General features: G+C 41.9%; 1 protein-coding gene across 2 annotated transcripts in view; it reads right to left on the bottom strand.

Moving 5' to 3' along the window:
- Positions 1-3,087: 3,087 nt before the first annotated feature.
- P4HA2 (prolyl 4-hydroxylase subunit alpha 2) overlaps positions 3,088-14,591 on the bottom strand; it is a 36,598-nt gene continuing 25,094 nt past the window's right edge. The window contains exons 9-14 of one of the 2 annotated variants that reach the window (XM_065409612.1): positions 13,786-13,885; positions 11,891-11,944; positions 9,723-9,782; positions 5,551-5,619; positions 4,539-4,635; positions 3,088-3,158 (exon numbers count right to left, since the gene is read on the bottom strand). In XM_065409612.1, the coding sequence (XP_065265684.1) occupies positions 3,088-3,158; positions 4,539-4,635; positions 5,551-5,619; positions 9,723-9,782; positions 11,891-11,944; positions 13,786-13,885 (451 nt within the window). Of the gene's footprint in view, positions 3,159-4,538; positions 4,636-5,550; positions 5,620-9,587; positions 9,654-9,722; positions 9,783-11,890; positions 11,945-13,785; positions 13,886-14,591 lie in introns of both variants that reach the window. The other variant, XM_065409613.1, reaches the window with a different exon arrangement.

The raw sequence follows: 14,591 nt of genomic DNA, 5'->3' as shown, positions 1-14,591 counted from the left end.
GGGCCATGTCCCGAGGGTTCAAACACTTTCATACACACTCATTCCACCTCTCTCTGCAGGAGAGGCTGGAGGCTAGGTGAGCGTATCCGTTATGTATTATACACATTTACCTGGAAAAACAGGAGCAAGTGAACAGAAGTCAGTTTGGTGTGTGAATTACCCATCTGTCTATCCCTGCCCTCTTGGTTGAGATGGTGTGACTTGCAGTTTTTGACTAGAGTTCTGGTCTGGTCTGTTGGAGCCTCTATACATACCATGGTGATGGTCATTCTAGAAATCTATAGCTACAATAGATAGATTCTTCTCCCACACCCTGAAATTCAAATGAGTTAAAAATCTTAGGTTTTGGCCCATCTCTGTTTCATCCAAATGTTTGTGGGTTTGCTATAGGCTGCGCACATTGTTATAAAATAAAGCACATAATTTCTTGTGTTTTTGTTGTGCTTAAGAGATTTTGCCAACATAGCTACAGCTCATCATCAGTGGAGTTTTCTGAAGAAACAGCCAGAAACCACAAGAACTCTTAGCAACTCTTGTGGACAAGAGCTGTGAAAGATTACAGAAAAACTACCAAATTGTAGTCAACAGTTCTGTGTAAAGGACACCGCAGATTAAAGGGGATTGCCCTCAGGATCAGATAAACAGGGGTTCTGTTCCTGTCTGCTACTGGACTCACTATGTGGGCTTGGGCAAGGCATATAGCCATTCTATGCCTCAGTTTCCATCTATAAAATTGGGACGACACTTACCCAGCTTTAAGAAACACTCCGATTTTCAAATGGAGAGTGTAGCATATTGCATTTATTACCATAGGTTTTGTGAAAGTGCTTATGATTTCACATTACTTACTGCAGCTGTTTGTAGGATAAAGAGATTTATTCACAAATAATTATTCAATGAACAACCCTTCCCATCCACATTGTTCACAATGAACGATTCAATCAGCTCTATTAGTTTATTTAACTTTCCAGCCTTCTCTTCAAGGGTGTATTTGCCTCTCATGGTGAAATTAAAACTTATGAGTACTTTATAGAATCAGGCCTAAGCATGTGCCAGACTTTAAGCATGTAATTCCATTGAATTCAATGGAAATATTTACATGCTAAAATGTAGGCACGTGGTGAAGCTTATTGCTGAATCAGAGCCACACTATCCTACCATCGTACCAGGGATGGTGATGTCCATTATACCTGCCATATGAAATCCAATACGCTCTAAATTGCTCTTTCCCTAAGAACACAATCTAGTAGGTGTAGTGCTTCCAGCCCTCAAGAGGATGTTGACAGATAATTGTTTTAAATATTAGTTCATTCAACAGTTACTTTACAAATGTACAATGGAGAAGAAATCAATGTTCATCTTATGATAACATTATGGATGCAATTAGACATTGCGAGTTAACTGAATTTTCTGTCTCTGAAGTCTGTTCTGAATGTCAATGCCATTACCATTAGCCCAATATATTCTTTAAGCAGTAATGTAGGTTTTTACGGTTCACTCTAAGGAGTTCACTTGAAATCACGAATACTCTAAAACATTCACCCTCATACCAGTACTGGCCAGAAGAACTCCCATTGAAGTCAACACCCCGGCACATCTGCACGAGAGTCAGCCACAATCTGGCTCGGTATTTCTTAATTTTTTCCTCAAAACATTTCTTCTCAATTCTGCTAGATCTTTTGTGCTATTAACTCCCCATAATTAATCATCTCCTACCTTCTGAAGTAATTGTAAAGCACCTAAATACAAATATTAGGCCCCAATTTCTACTGTCTTGTGCTTTGTGTAGTCTTATCCTTAGCCCTTGCCCCTTTATGAAACCATCGTGATTTGGAAGCACTTTACACTCCCTTCACATGTGTTAAGTGACCAACACAAGATGCAAGGCAGTTGGGAATCGGCTCCTTGTGTGTCTGGTACAGAAGAAAATGATAATAATGACCTGAGCACAAGAACACATGCCCCAATCTATCCAGATGCTTAAGCACATGCTTAAACTTTGCTAGTGAGTTGTCCCGTGGACTTCAAGCTAAGCATTTGCTTAAGTGCTTTATTAGATCAGAGGCTTCCTGCAGCAAAAAGGCACAGTACTATGCAATGGAAATGTCTACTTTTGGGATGAAAAAGTCACAAAAATTCAAAGGCTCCACACAAAAATAATGAAAATGTTTAAAATCGTAACTAGAGACTGTCATCAATCTACCTATGTATTTTTCAAAGATTTTAGGTCTCCCTTATACAATTATTTCCTAAAGATAACGGAAGCATAGGAGTTTATTGTGTTATACGTTTTTTTGTATTTCTTATTTTAAAAATGAAAGTGACAAGTCTACGTTAACTGGAGTAAGCTCGGGCCCAAATCCGGAGGTTCTTACTCAAGCAACGCATCCACTGACGTCAATTCAGACAAAGGCAAAATCCAGGCCAAGTCACACCATGATAAGCATGTGGTAAGATTTCAATACAGCTACACCCATTTACACAATGGGCTCAGTCTGGTTTCACTAGGAGGTGTGGGGGCTCAGCGCCTTGTGTGATCGAGCTCGGAAGTTCTAGTCCAAATCGGATCATAAACGTTTCTAAGTGAAGCAAATGGCCCAGACCCATAGATAAGCTATGATACAGCATTAGACACGAGCTCACAGTAGAGGACATCTTTTTTTTTTTTGAAACAGCATGTATTTGTTAAAACTTGCAATCCATAGAAATACAATAAATTTAACATGTACACCAAACTTTGGTTCGATGAAATATTTAACATCTAAAACATCTGAGGAATGAAAGGCACAAGACCAGGCGCTCAAATGCAGTGAATCACCAAAAGTGCTGTTTGCACTGCTATGACAGAAGAAAGAAATTGGGAGGGTGTGGTGAGAAGGTGAAACTGGGGGAGGGATGGGGAAAATAATAGTTACCAAGTACTGCCAAGTCATTAGAGCCTTTTGCTTCTTTCACTTATAGATGTGACATTCTTTTTAAAAAGTGCCAGAGCTCTTTCATAATAGAAGGTGGATCATTTCTTAGAAATGAACTGAAAGAGAAAGAGAAGGAAAGGGACAAAAGGAAGAGCTGGTAGCAGGCTGGATTTCAGTCAACCTCTGTTGAGCCACAAGGTCTTAAGAACTCATTCCCTCTTTCGTGGAACCATTTGTTTGAAACTGTGGAACAAAGAGATAAATTAGTTAGAACTGTACATGGAGCCTGCATGTAACCTTCAAAGTTTGGTTTCTAGGGATGAAATTTTGTTTGGATTAACAAAATAAGGTGGTTGAACTGGATGGTTGTGTTCCTCCTTCTCCCACACGAGAGCTAAAGAGACTCAGGGGAGGGAGTGCAAGGTACCTTTCCAATTCCGGGGCCAGTCTTCACTTACAGCAATGGTGGCAACATTCCCCTTTGCATTATTCTGCCAATTTGGGATCACCCCGCCGTGTGGGGTGCTCTGGTAATTCTCCCTCTGCAATGCCCTTTATGCTGGAGTGGGAGAATGGGTGGTGTAGACCTCTGTGCAGCCTGGTGTATTCCCATAAATATTCTCAGCTAATGAATCCACCTTCTATATTCCAGCACAAAGCAGCTGGATAGAGGATTGAGGATGTGAACTTTTGTTCACAGGCTGTGGAGGTGAACATCTGAGGCCCAAAGGTAGAATTCACTTTCCATTGGCCTGACAACGTCAGAATCTATTTACTTCCAGAACCTGTTGTAAAACTGTCTATTTTGAATAGGTGATGATGAAAAAGATATTCCAGTGCAAGGTTAGAATTAGCTGGGGGACACACACATGCCAATTGCTTTACTTAGGGTGATCTGAAAGTAACCAGTTCCTAAGTACACTGCAGAAAAAGCTCTTCTCTTTGGGTTCCATTTGATCTTCTCTTAATTGTGTTATGTCTCGTAAGTGCTCTGGAAGTGTCAGTACAGTAGAAGTTATTCAGATACTATTTAGTCAAAACTACATTGTCACTTTCCAGGCCACCAGTTCAGCTAACGAGTCCACTTTCTATATTCCAGGCAGAGTATGTCACCTGGGGATATGACCACAAAGGGACCTCTGTAATTACTTAGGTCCCTATCCTGCAAACACTTATACATGTGTTTAACTTTTAAGCAGGTAAGTAGTCACACCGACCTCAGTGGGACTACTTGCACATTTAAAGTTAAGTCCATCTATATGTTTTCGTAGGATCAGTGCCTTGAACCCCAATCATCCTTGATTTTCACGGCATCTGGATCTAGAGATGTACCATATTGAATCAGCAGCCTTATAAGTGTTCTCAACATGAAAAAAAAGGACATTCACAACATTGACCAGAGAATGCAATAACTGGGTGTCATGTGTGATTTTTATTTGATGCAACACTGGTGGAGTGATGTATATTTATGACTCAAAATGGCAAAAGTGAAAATAGCAATGCCAAAACTACAGAATCCTTTTTGAAGGAAGTTCAAATAATATTATCTTTTCACTGAAAGGGGAATTTATTAGTCAGCTTGCAATTTTTGTTACTAAAGGCAAGTAGAGGACAATGACTTACCCCATTTGCACCCTACTAATACTGGGCAAGCTGCATGCCTTGTTCGATAATCACCCTCGCCACTTCTGAAAAGATTGTACCAAAACACTGCTGTCCCCTGAAAACGGAAGTCTGGATTAAACAAAGTTCAACGCAACTATTCAGAATGTGTACATGTGAGAGTGGGTATGAGAGAGAGAAAGTAAAAACACCAAGTACCTGGCTCTTAGTAACTTCACACTTGTGGCTCACTGCTGACAGTATATCAAAATTAAATAATTTAAACTCCAACCATTCATTTATCTCACCTTTCTCTTTGCTCTTCTGAGCTTCACATCTGTTAAATAAAAAGCCTCCCATTCCGTCCCTGGCATAGTGCACTCTGGGTTTATGGGACTGTCTATATCTTTATTTAAATTGATCCAAGGTTTCCCTGTTTTATTCCTATGACAGGATGTCAGGAGCTACAACTCTGCATAGGAGAGCCACAGCTGCTGTGCTAATTCACTTGGGCAGCCAAGTCTTAGCTCAAACGCATGCATATAAATTGTTTGGGACTCTTTTTCAGTCAGAGGAAACTAGGGACAGGGACCAGGGAGTCCTGAAAGGAGAAAACCTAAGTACTGCCACGCTAAAGGGGAAACTCAAGATGACGTTGCTTTTTGTTCTTATTTAAGATAACAAAGGAAAACCCTAAGGAACGGGCAGATGATGTGTTTAATATCTAGTATGGGTGTACTGTGTCTGGAGCAGGGAGTAATCTTACCTCCATGCAATTCCTTTCCTATTAAAAGCTGCCCTTTGTAGAATTTGTTCACATTGTGTACAGATTGACATTCTACAGCCACCCAGAACCAGGTTTCATTGCTTTCTATAATGGCAATATGTAGGCCCATAATCTAGTGCAGCCCTAAGTAAGTCACTACTACCACTGGTTCCATATAAGTGTATGAAAGCAACAATGTTTTCACTAACTTTAGTGTGCATGTGGGGAAAGAGGAGAGGGAGTATATACAAATAAAGCAATTGTTACCTTTTGGGGCCAAATTGCAGCCCCAAAATCTGGGAAAACTGTAGCACCTCCAGCTTCTACATCACTCATCTGGGAAAATAAGTTAACAAAGTCACCATAACACAAACATTTTATGATGCAATGTCAGAGCATGCAAATCACAACCACTGAACCGTTATAAAAGTCCCCAAAGCACCAGTGGTAACACAAAGTTATAACTCATATACTGTATAAACAGACAATTAATGACATGGAGGATGCTGAATTTGAAGTGTGAACAGAACACACAAAACTTGTGTGACAATCAGGGTCCCGACACCCCAAAGGGAGAAGAGGGAGTCTGAACCCCAAAGAATGAGCAGTTGTTGTATACGTTATTGTGTATAAAAATATGCCAATTAAGGTTGATGGGCATTATGAGATATGTATACAGGCTATGGTTATGAATCTATGTATTCATGTATGTACAATAATATGCTCCTGACTATGGATATGATTTTGTTACGGTAAAATTAAGCAAAATTAACAGAACAGTCTTGGTAGAAAGGACAAAGTCAGCGTATGGTCACGGCAGAGCTGAAGCCAAAGTCTGGGGCTGACAGCCTGAGCCCCACCATCCGGGGCTGAAGCCGAAGCCAAAGCTGAAGCCAAAAGTCATGGAGATGTGTTAAAGTCGCGGAATCCGTGACCTCCGTGACCAAATCATATCCTTGCTCATGACTAGTACTACAATTTCATGTATACCTCCCAAGCTAGTTGTTTACACAAAACTAACTTCAAGTACCCATCCATTGTCCAGCCAGGCAAAGATAAGGGTGGACCATTAGAGTTAATGGGAAAACACTGAAACAACTTGAAATTGAAAAGAAAACCCGTCTTGCCAAACTGAAAAAGGAGGAAATTTCCCTCACCATAAATGAACACAGTCTGAGGACAGATCTACACTTAAAATGCTACAGCTTGCGCCACTGTAGCATTTTAATGAAGATACTCTATCGCAATGGGAGAGAGCTCTCCTGTCAGTGTAGTTAATCCACCTCCCCGAGAAGCGGTAGCTATGTTGGTGGGAGAGGTTCTCCAACATGGTGCCATCTACACAGGGGTTAGGTCGATATAACTACGTTGCTCAGGATTGTGGATTTTTCACATCCCTGAGCAATGTAGTTCTCCCGGTCCTGGTATAGGTCTGTAGTGTAGACCAGATCTGAGAGAAAGAACCCCTACCCCCGCAAACCGTTAAAAGGAAAAGGGTTTGAAGTGAAAGGATCCAGAACTGAGGGACAGTCTTGAAGGCATGGGGCTGTTTGTGAACATTGGATTCCCCCCTTAGAGGTAGCGGGCATGCTAGGAAACTGAGCAAAGGCAATAGGCAGTTGTATTAGAAAAGGGATTTTTATCTGATGTATAAATGTAAAGACCTGAGGCTGGGTCTTTAAGTTTATTTTCTGTGTAACTTGTATGTGTTTGTCTTCCTTACTATTTCATCTTTGAATCTGTGGTTTTTCCATTAAATAAACCTTTTATTTTTACCCCCAAACAGGTTGTGCAAACTGTGTGGCGTGTGTCCCCCAAAGTTAGCTGGTAACGGGGGAGCAGGTTTCACTCCTTCGTGGGTGACAAACCACAGGGGAAGAGTCTTAGCCCTGGTCTATACTGGGGGTGGGGGGTTCTGACCTAAGATATGCAACTTCAGCTACGCGAATAGCGTAGCTGAAGTTGGCGTATCTTAGGTCGACTTACCTGGTTGTGAGGACGGCAGCGAGTCGACCACTGCCGCTCCCCCGTCGACTCCGCTTCCATCTCTCGCGAGCTAGAGTTCCAGAGTCGACGAGGAGTGCGTTCGGGGATCGATTTATCCGCATCTAGACCAGACGCGATAAATCTATCCCCGATAGAGCGATCTCTACCTGCCGATCCGGTGGGTAGTGAAGACCTGCCCTTAGTGTCTGGTAGTTAAGAACTTGGAGTGGATGGATTTGGGGACTCAGAATGGGAAGGGTTGCTGAGAGTAAGTAGGCTGGTGGTAGGCAGGGTGAGATCTTTAAGCGTGCTGTTGGTGTCAGGGCTTTGAGCTACAGCAGCATAGCAGTAAGGCACCTGAAGTTATAAGGCAGGAAAGTGAGAGAACCCCTTACTGGTCTGGGAGATCCTCAGAACGTCTCAGCTTGGTCCATTCTTTAAGGCTCTTAAAGCAGCCAAAGATTTTTGTTCACTTCACATGTATATGTTATAGAGAGAGATAAGGTGGGTGAGGTAGTATCTTTTATTGGACCAACTGCTGTTGGTGAGAGAGACAAGCTTTCGAGCCACACAGAGCTCTTCTTCAGGTCTGGGAAAGGTACTGTGAGTGTCACAGTTAAACCCAAGGTGGAACAGATAGTTTAGCATAAGCTGAACAGCACAAGAGTGGCCTGTTAACACCTCTGCAATCATAGGACAAAAAGAGGGCATTAGTGCATTTCAGGTTGTTGTAATAAGCCATAAACTCAGCGTCTCTGTTCAGTCCATCTGTTCAGGCTCATCTTTTGAAAGGTTGTGCAGGTTTCCTTTGTGGACGAACACTGATAGGTCAGAAATGTCTCTATGTATTTCCATTGATTTCAATGGGCTTTAGATCAGGCCCCCGGTGAAGAGGTATAAAACTGGGTTTGACTTCAAAGAGAGCAGAATCAACAGCCAAACCACTATTGCCATCAATGGGAGCAGGATTGGATCTTGTGTTTTGTAAATATTAACGCCCCAAATACCATCACACTTTCTCATTTTGATTTGGTCATTATGATTACTTTGGTGTCCAGCTTGGTACCTACAATAAAAGGGCACAGGATGCCATTGGCATTAGGGGCCAATTCCCTCTCTCCCCAATCTAGAAAGCATAGTGCATGCAGCTTTGCAAATTAAAAACCTACATTTCATCAACAAAACAATCTTTTATAATAGGCACCTTGAACATACTGACATGCTGTACATGTCATATACTAAGGGAAATTTGCTGTTGTACATGTAGAACTGACAATGTATTTCATTATTATTATTTTTAATCTCAGTCAAGGCTGTTCAGAAAATGTGAAACGCCCAATATGAGCTATGGCCACTGAAATTTCATCCTAACTAACAGACCCATCTGGGACCACTGTTTCAGACAACTGTTTCATTGTTTCAGTCAAGTTGTTTCTGGTTGTTTTTATAAGCTGCACTTGTCATTTGAAATACCAGCTCATTCAAAACATTTTGCAAATGGGGTGACACCTACCCTGTATCACCCACAAACTATACTATATAACAGGACTGAAGACCCAAACTATTGAGATAGTTATCAGATAACCTCTATGTCACTGTCAGAATAAAACAGCCACGAAAACATAGCCAGGGCAATATACAACTTGGAATCTGCTTGCAGAACTCTCATTAATTTCAGTGGGGATGATTCAGGGAAATCTAGTGTATATGGCCCTTAGGTTCCATGCTGGAAATGCCCCATACTAACATTACTTTATTTTCAGTACTTGCATTTGTAGCAGAGTTTCTTAACTGGAGTAGCGTTTTGTTAGTCATATCTCCATTTGCAAAGGTAATAACTACACTACAGTATACTAGCTTTGAGCGGAGAGTTACAAAGAGGAAACTGCCAGAAAATCCACAACATCAAGTGCTATCAGACACCGGTGAAAAAGATGGAAGTCCCCTTGGCAAACATCTGATGGCTAGGATGCTGAGTGAAAGGTTATGTTTGAAGTCACTCAGCCTCTTTCAAAGTTTCACTTTGAAACTTCTGAGTCAAATTCTCCTCTCGCACCCGTGCAAATCCAGTGAAGTCAATGGATTTGTTCCGGTGTAAACAAGAGAAACATTTAGTCTCTATTCAAATTATGTTTTCCACATTGGGGTTAAACGATACTGAACAGTGATAGCAGCAGATGGTGTGAGAACAAGGAAATACCCATTTTCAGATGCTATAGCTTTTTAGTGAGTCTGTACTACAGCTTGTGCAACTGGTTATTTGTAAAAGTGATGCTTCAGAAAGCATCACTCGACACGTACAGGATTATCATACTTACATAGTTTAAAAAAGTGGCCACACGATTTCCAGTCCCTAAACGCTTGAAAGCATCAGGTTCATCTTTCTATAAAATTAAATGAGAATCAACTGCAAACTTCAAGAGCACAAACAACAAGGACGCAGAGGTACTTACATAGTTAAGAAACGTTGCTAGCCTATTTCCTTCCGTTTTGAGTGTGCTGTCAAAGGGTCGCTGTAATAGATAACAACTTTAACCCAAGTTCCAAACAGGCTCACACTAATGTTACATGCGTGTAACTCTCTGCAGAAACAATTCCAGTAGTTTGACACAAAATGTGGACACTTTATATGGAGTCGCATATAAAGGCATTACGTCTTGTAGCCAAACTACGTTTTGCAAAAGCATGCAATGTGCACGTTGAGAAAGTATACGTAGAATTGAATCAATGCAGTTCTTCAGCAATCAGAAGCGTCTGAATGGAAATATTAGGGCATAGAGCACAAACATTCTGCAAATAAATATTATAACCCTTATGAAATTTTCAGTGTGAATAGCAGCTGTATTGGTATTACTGGGCCTGATCCAAAGCCTACTGAAGTCAATGGAAAGATCCCCATTCACTTCGGCAGGCTTTGTATCAGACCCCTGGTTCTCCTAAATGTCTGATGCAGCAGCAACAGTACAGGTCTAACCAATTGTTCCCACATATAATATACTCTGCTCCGGGAAAAGGAGCAGAGTATTTTTAGCTAACTGTGACAGGTTGTAATAGCAATAATGACACCAGCCAGACACTGCCAACTGTCTGGGATTAATGAATGGAACAAGAATCCCAATTTATCATTAATCCCCAGAAAATGCTTGGGGGCCTCATTCATTATTGTTTAGGATCACATACTGAAGTCAGTTTAGGAGTGGCATCAATCACCTCCCATCGCACGATACAAGTGACAATTTATTTTAACGTCTCAAGTGCCAAAAGCAATAAGGAGCTTCAGCCAGGAGATGTTAAGATGCATTGTTATGAAGGAACAACAAGAAAGTCCTGAAGATTAGACAGGTAATGGAGGAAATCAGGATTTAAAAAAAGGCCACTCAAAAATATAAACTATTTCAAATCAATTTTGGATGCAAGAATACATGTCTGTCCTGAAATGGGTTCACAAAAGGCACTGTGATTTAAAACATACACAATCAAATTGAAACCAACAATGTTTAAAATTTGGACCATCACAGGCTTCCAGCATTTCTGCCAAACGCAGCCTATGTGAAGATTTTGGAGTTTTGGTTCCTAAAAACAGGTCTGAAAGTTTTGAGTGATTGACATTAGTGCTCAAAGTGGGACATACTTTTATATTAAAAAATAATAAAAATCACTGTACAAAGTTCTGTGAGGAAACAAAGAGCTGCAAACTTGTGTGGAGATTGCAAAATATGGAAATCTGCAATGCACATAGAGCGGAGAGGACCAGTCCAAACCCATACTGAGTCTAATTGTTGCCTTGCCTGAACTTTGGCAGCAATTACTAGCTAAATTCCAAGTGCAGCTCCTTCCTAAATGCCTAATCCAAGAGTAAAGGTTATGCTGGCCAATTTGATGGATAATTTGCGTTCTTTATTGAGATTCTATCAACCTCCTTTAGTTCAAAGTCTTTAAAGAGAATATAAATGTATTTATTTGCATCAAGAAATTACACAGACTCCAAGTTAACAGGAAAGTGATGTTCAGTAAAGCTAACAAGCCAAAACTTGTTTATGAGCAGTAAAAGTTTGGTAATGAACATGAGCCGTCAGTGTTAAAGTTTTGTTTTAATGCTGACGAAGGCCCCGATCCTGTATTCAGAAATATTACTGTGGAACTATGTGCTCATAAAATCAGTGGGATTCTGATGGGTGCAGGGAGTCCATGCTAGTGGGTCCAAATACAGGACCAAAATCTGAATTCGGATTTAACCGTAACACACTAACAAAACATTGGTTTAAACCAAGCAGTTATAAATGGAATACATCCAAAAAGGACAGCCACCCATAGCTCCCCAGTAGGGTTGGCATGGTCATTGACTGTGTTTAGGTGGCACTCGTGGACTCCTACTGTCTCTTTCTGCCTGGTACTCAGAGACCCAATCCTGCAAGTTTCCAAATACCTCCTGCAAGCTGTTAAATACCCAAGCGAACAGGAGCAGAGGTCACTGGCCACCTTGCATGGTCAGGCCCTAGGTTAATATTAAAATCATTGTTCATGAAAACAAACATTATATCATCTCTCAAAATGAACCTTATTTTAAAGTACTATTTGCATTTATCATTAATGTAGAATGAATTTGACACTGTGATCTTACCCTTGAGAAATCAAAATGTGGTTCATACTGTCCTCCCATTCCATAATTAGCAACCTAGGGTGTGGGGGGAAACAAACACATTTAATTGCAAATTAGATAGTTGGGAGGACAAATATTTTCTTCTTGAAGGCAAAGACCCAAACCATATCCACACATGTAGAGGATGTGGCTCTTGAAAGGAATGCATTGCACTCTTATGTTGTCACATGTTATGTTTAGTCCACCCTTTTTCTATCCCAAAATAAACACATGAATAAATACAAAGTAAGAGGGGAAATGTTTTATTACAGTGAAGGGATATCTAATCAATTGAATGTGGTCACTATAACCGTCTTCTCTTGCTGGATAATTCAGAAACTATTTTAAAATATTAAGCAGAAACTATTTAAAAAAAAAAAATAAAGCTGGAAGTGCTGGTCCTTTGGCAATGTTCTGTTAGAATGTTTGACTATTATAGCAAGAGGCTAACAAATGAAAGAATAGAAACAATGATTTTTCACATGCTTGTCCACCACCTCTTTCCACTTCAATATAACACATATAATCCACTGGCCAGGGTGTATTATGTGCTCCTCTATGTGCCTGATCCACAGAGGTTGTGAGTCTGTTAAAGCTCCAGCTAGAGAGCCTGGCTTTAGAAGGTGCATGGCCAGTTTCATTCATGGACGTGTAGAGGGACAGGGAGTACCAAAGGTGGATTTAAACCGCCCTTTGCCTCCTGACATGATTTAGTGCAGCCTCAGGGCTGTTCTATACTCTACTCAGCTGCCACAGCCGCTAAGCGGCTATCTGGCACCTGAGAATAGCCAGAGAGCAGCAGTGCTCCAGCCATGTTCTGACACTCCTCCAAAACTGCAGTCTACAAGGGGGAGGTAGAGCTGTTCTGGCAGCTCTGTGCCACTTATGGAACCCCTTACTGCAGGGCCATTCCCTAGGAACAAGATGCAGACAATTCACATTCCCTCTGTATCATCAGAATAGTGCAAAAGGGCTGGAGCAGGGCTCACAGTCTTCATAGCCTTCTCTAGAGGGTCCTAAAGGCAACAGCAATAAGGACGTTATTTTCCTCCCAACCAGGAAACTTCACTTAAAGACTTTTTATTTTTGCCAAATCTTGGATCCCTGCCCAAAGCCCAAGTACAGAGAACTCTTTAAATCAGTGGTTCCCAAACTAGGGGAGCAGCTTGTTCAGAGTAAGGCCCTGGCGGGCTGGGCCGATTTGTTTACCTGCCGCGTCCACAGGTTCGGCTGATCACAGCTCCCAGTGGCTGCGGTTTGCAGGAAGCGGTGCGGGCCGAGGGACGGGCCTGGAGCGGCGAACCACGGCCACTGGGAGCTGCGATCGGCCGAACCTGCGGACGCGGCAGGTAAACAAATCGGCCCGGCCCGCCAGGGCCTTACTCTGAACAAGCCGCGCCCCTAGTTTGGGAACCACTGCTTTAAATGGACCTACATCGCTGCTGAACTAAGAAAAAGAATCCCCCTCTTGGGTGGGGCTGCTGCACCTCCCTCTAAATGGTAGTACTGGCTAATGGATTGCCAGTGATGCAGATTCTCTGGCTCCACGTCTTATTCCTTGGCTGCCCTCTATCCTTCCATGTTTGCTATCCACAGGGAGAACAAACTGCCCCATTGCACGGCTCTGTAGCAGGAAGTGGAATGCCTACGCTGACACTCTTCATGGGGTCCCTGCCCACCCACACCATGGGAATGTGCTGGCTCTGCGTTGCTTAGGCCTTCTGATACCTGTTGAGTGAGATGGTTGGGAAAATATCCCCTTCCTATACTCACTTCCATGTAAGGCCAAATCCTGCCCCACCCGACTGACTGGCGCGCGTGGAAGCTGCTTACAGAACATTGCGATGTTAACCCAGGTAAGAAATATCAGAACCAACCTGCAATAGTTCAGCTGTTTTTACTGTTAGTCCCGTGATATGCTGCATTCGGTGATTCACTCTGGCAACAACAGGGTCATCGTGTTCCTCCAACCATGAACTGGGTACAGAGGCGAGGGGAAAAGAGCAAAAAATAAATGAGAAATCCAACGTTAGACTCACAACAGCCCTACTTCATTATTTTACCTCACCCACCTTGTCTTTCTAATATCCTGGGACCAACCCGACTCCCACTACACTGCATACTCCTTCACTCTGCCAGACACAGCTTTACCACATGTGACTCTATACCAGAACCTTTGGTGGTTTCTGCAAGGTTTTGCCACCTGCGAAGTACTTCAAATTTAGTTTCGTTCACAGACAGCAGAGGCAGGTGTGAAAGCTTTGGTTTTGGTTTTTGCACAGATATAGTAAAACTTTTACTAATAAAAACTGCAAAAAGTGGGTGCTCTTTCTCGAAACTAGAAGGTGAGAATACAGTAAAGAGCTTCCAGGCCTAGCAAAGGGCCATCAACATTCTTATTCACACACGTAAGCCAAAACTTTCTCATTTTCTCTGAGTTTAGTTCCCCAATTTGAGACATTTTAGGCTTCATTGTCTGAGGTGCTGGCCACTTGCTGACACTATTTATTTGTTGAAAAGTGTGACAGAGCATATATGCAAAGAACAGTCAAAGGCAGTAACTTTTGAAAAGCTGGAGCAACGCCAGCTTATGTGGCTTATGCAAATCAGCGGCAAAAGTGCTCCCTTATATAAAATCTTGATAGGTGAAAAAGCTGAGCGATTTGCAGCTTTTCAAGAGCTA

The sequence above is a fragment of the Emys orbicularis genome, chromosome 8 (genome assembly GCF_028017835.1).
Source record: "Emys orbicularis isolate rEmyOrb1 chromosome 8, rEmyOrb1.hap1, whole genome shotgun sequence".
NCBI classification, from domain to species: Eukaryota; Metazoa; Chordata; order Testudines; family Emydidae; genus Emys; species Emys orbicularis.
This window is presented reverse-complemented; position numbering and strand designations above follow the sequence as displayed.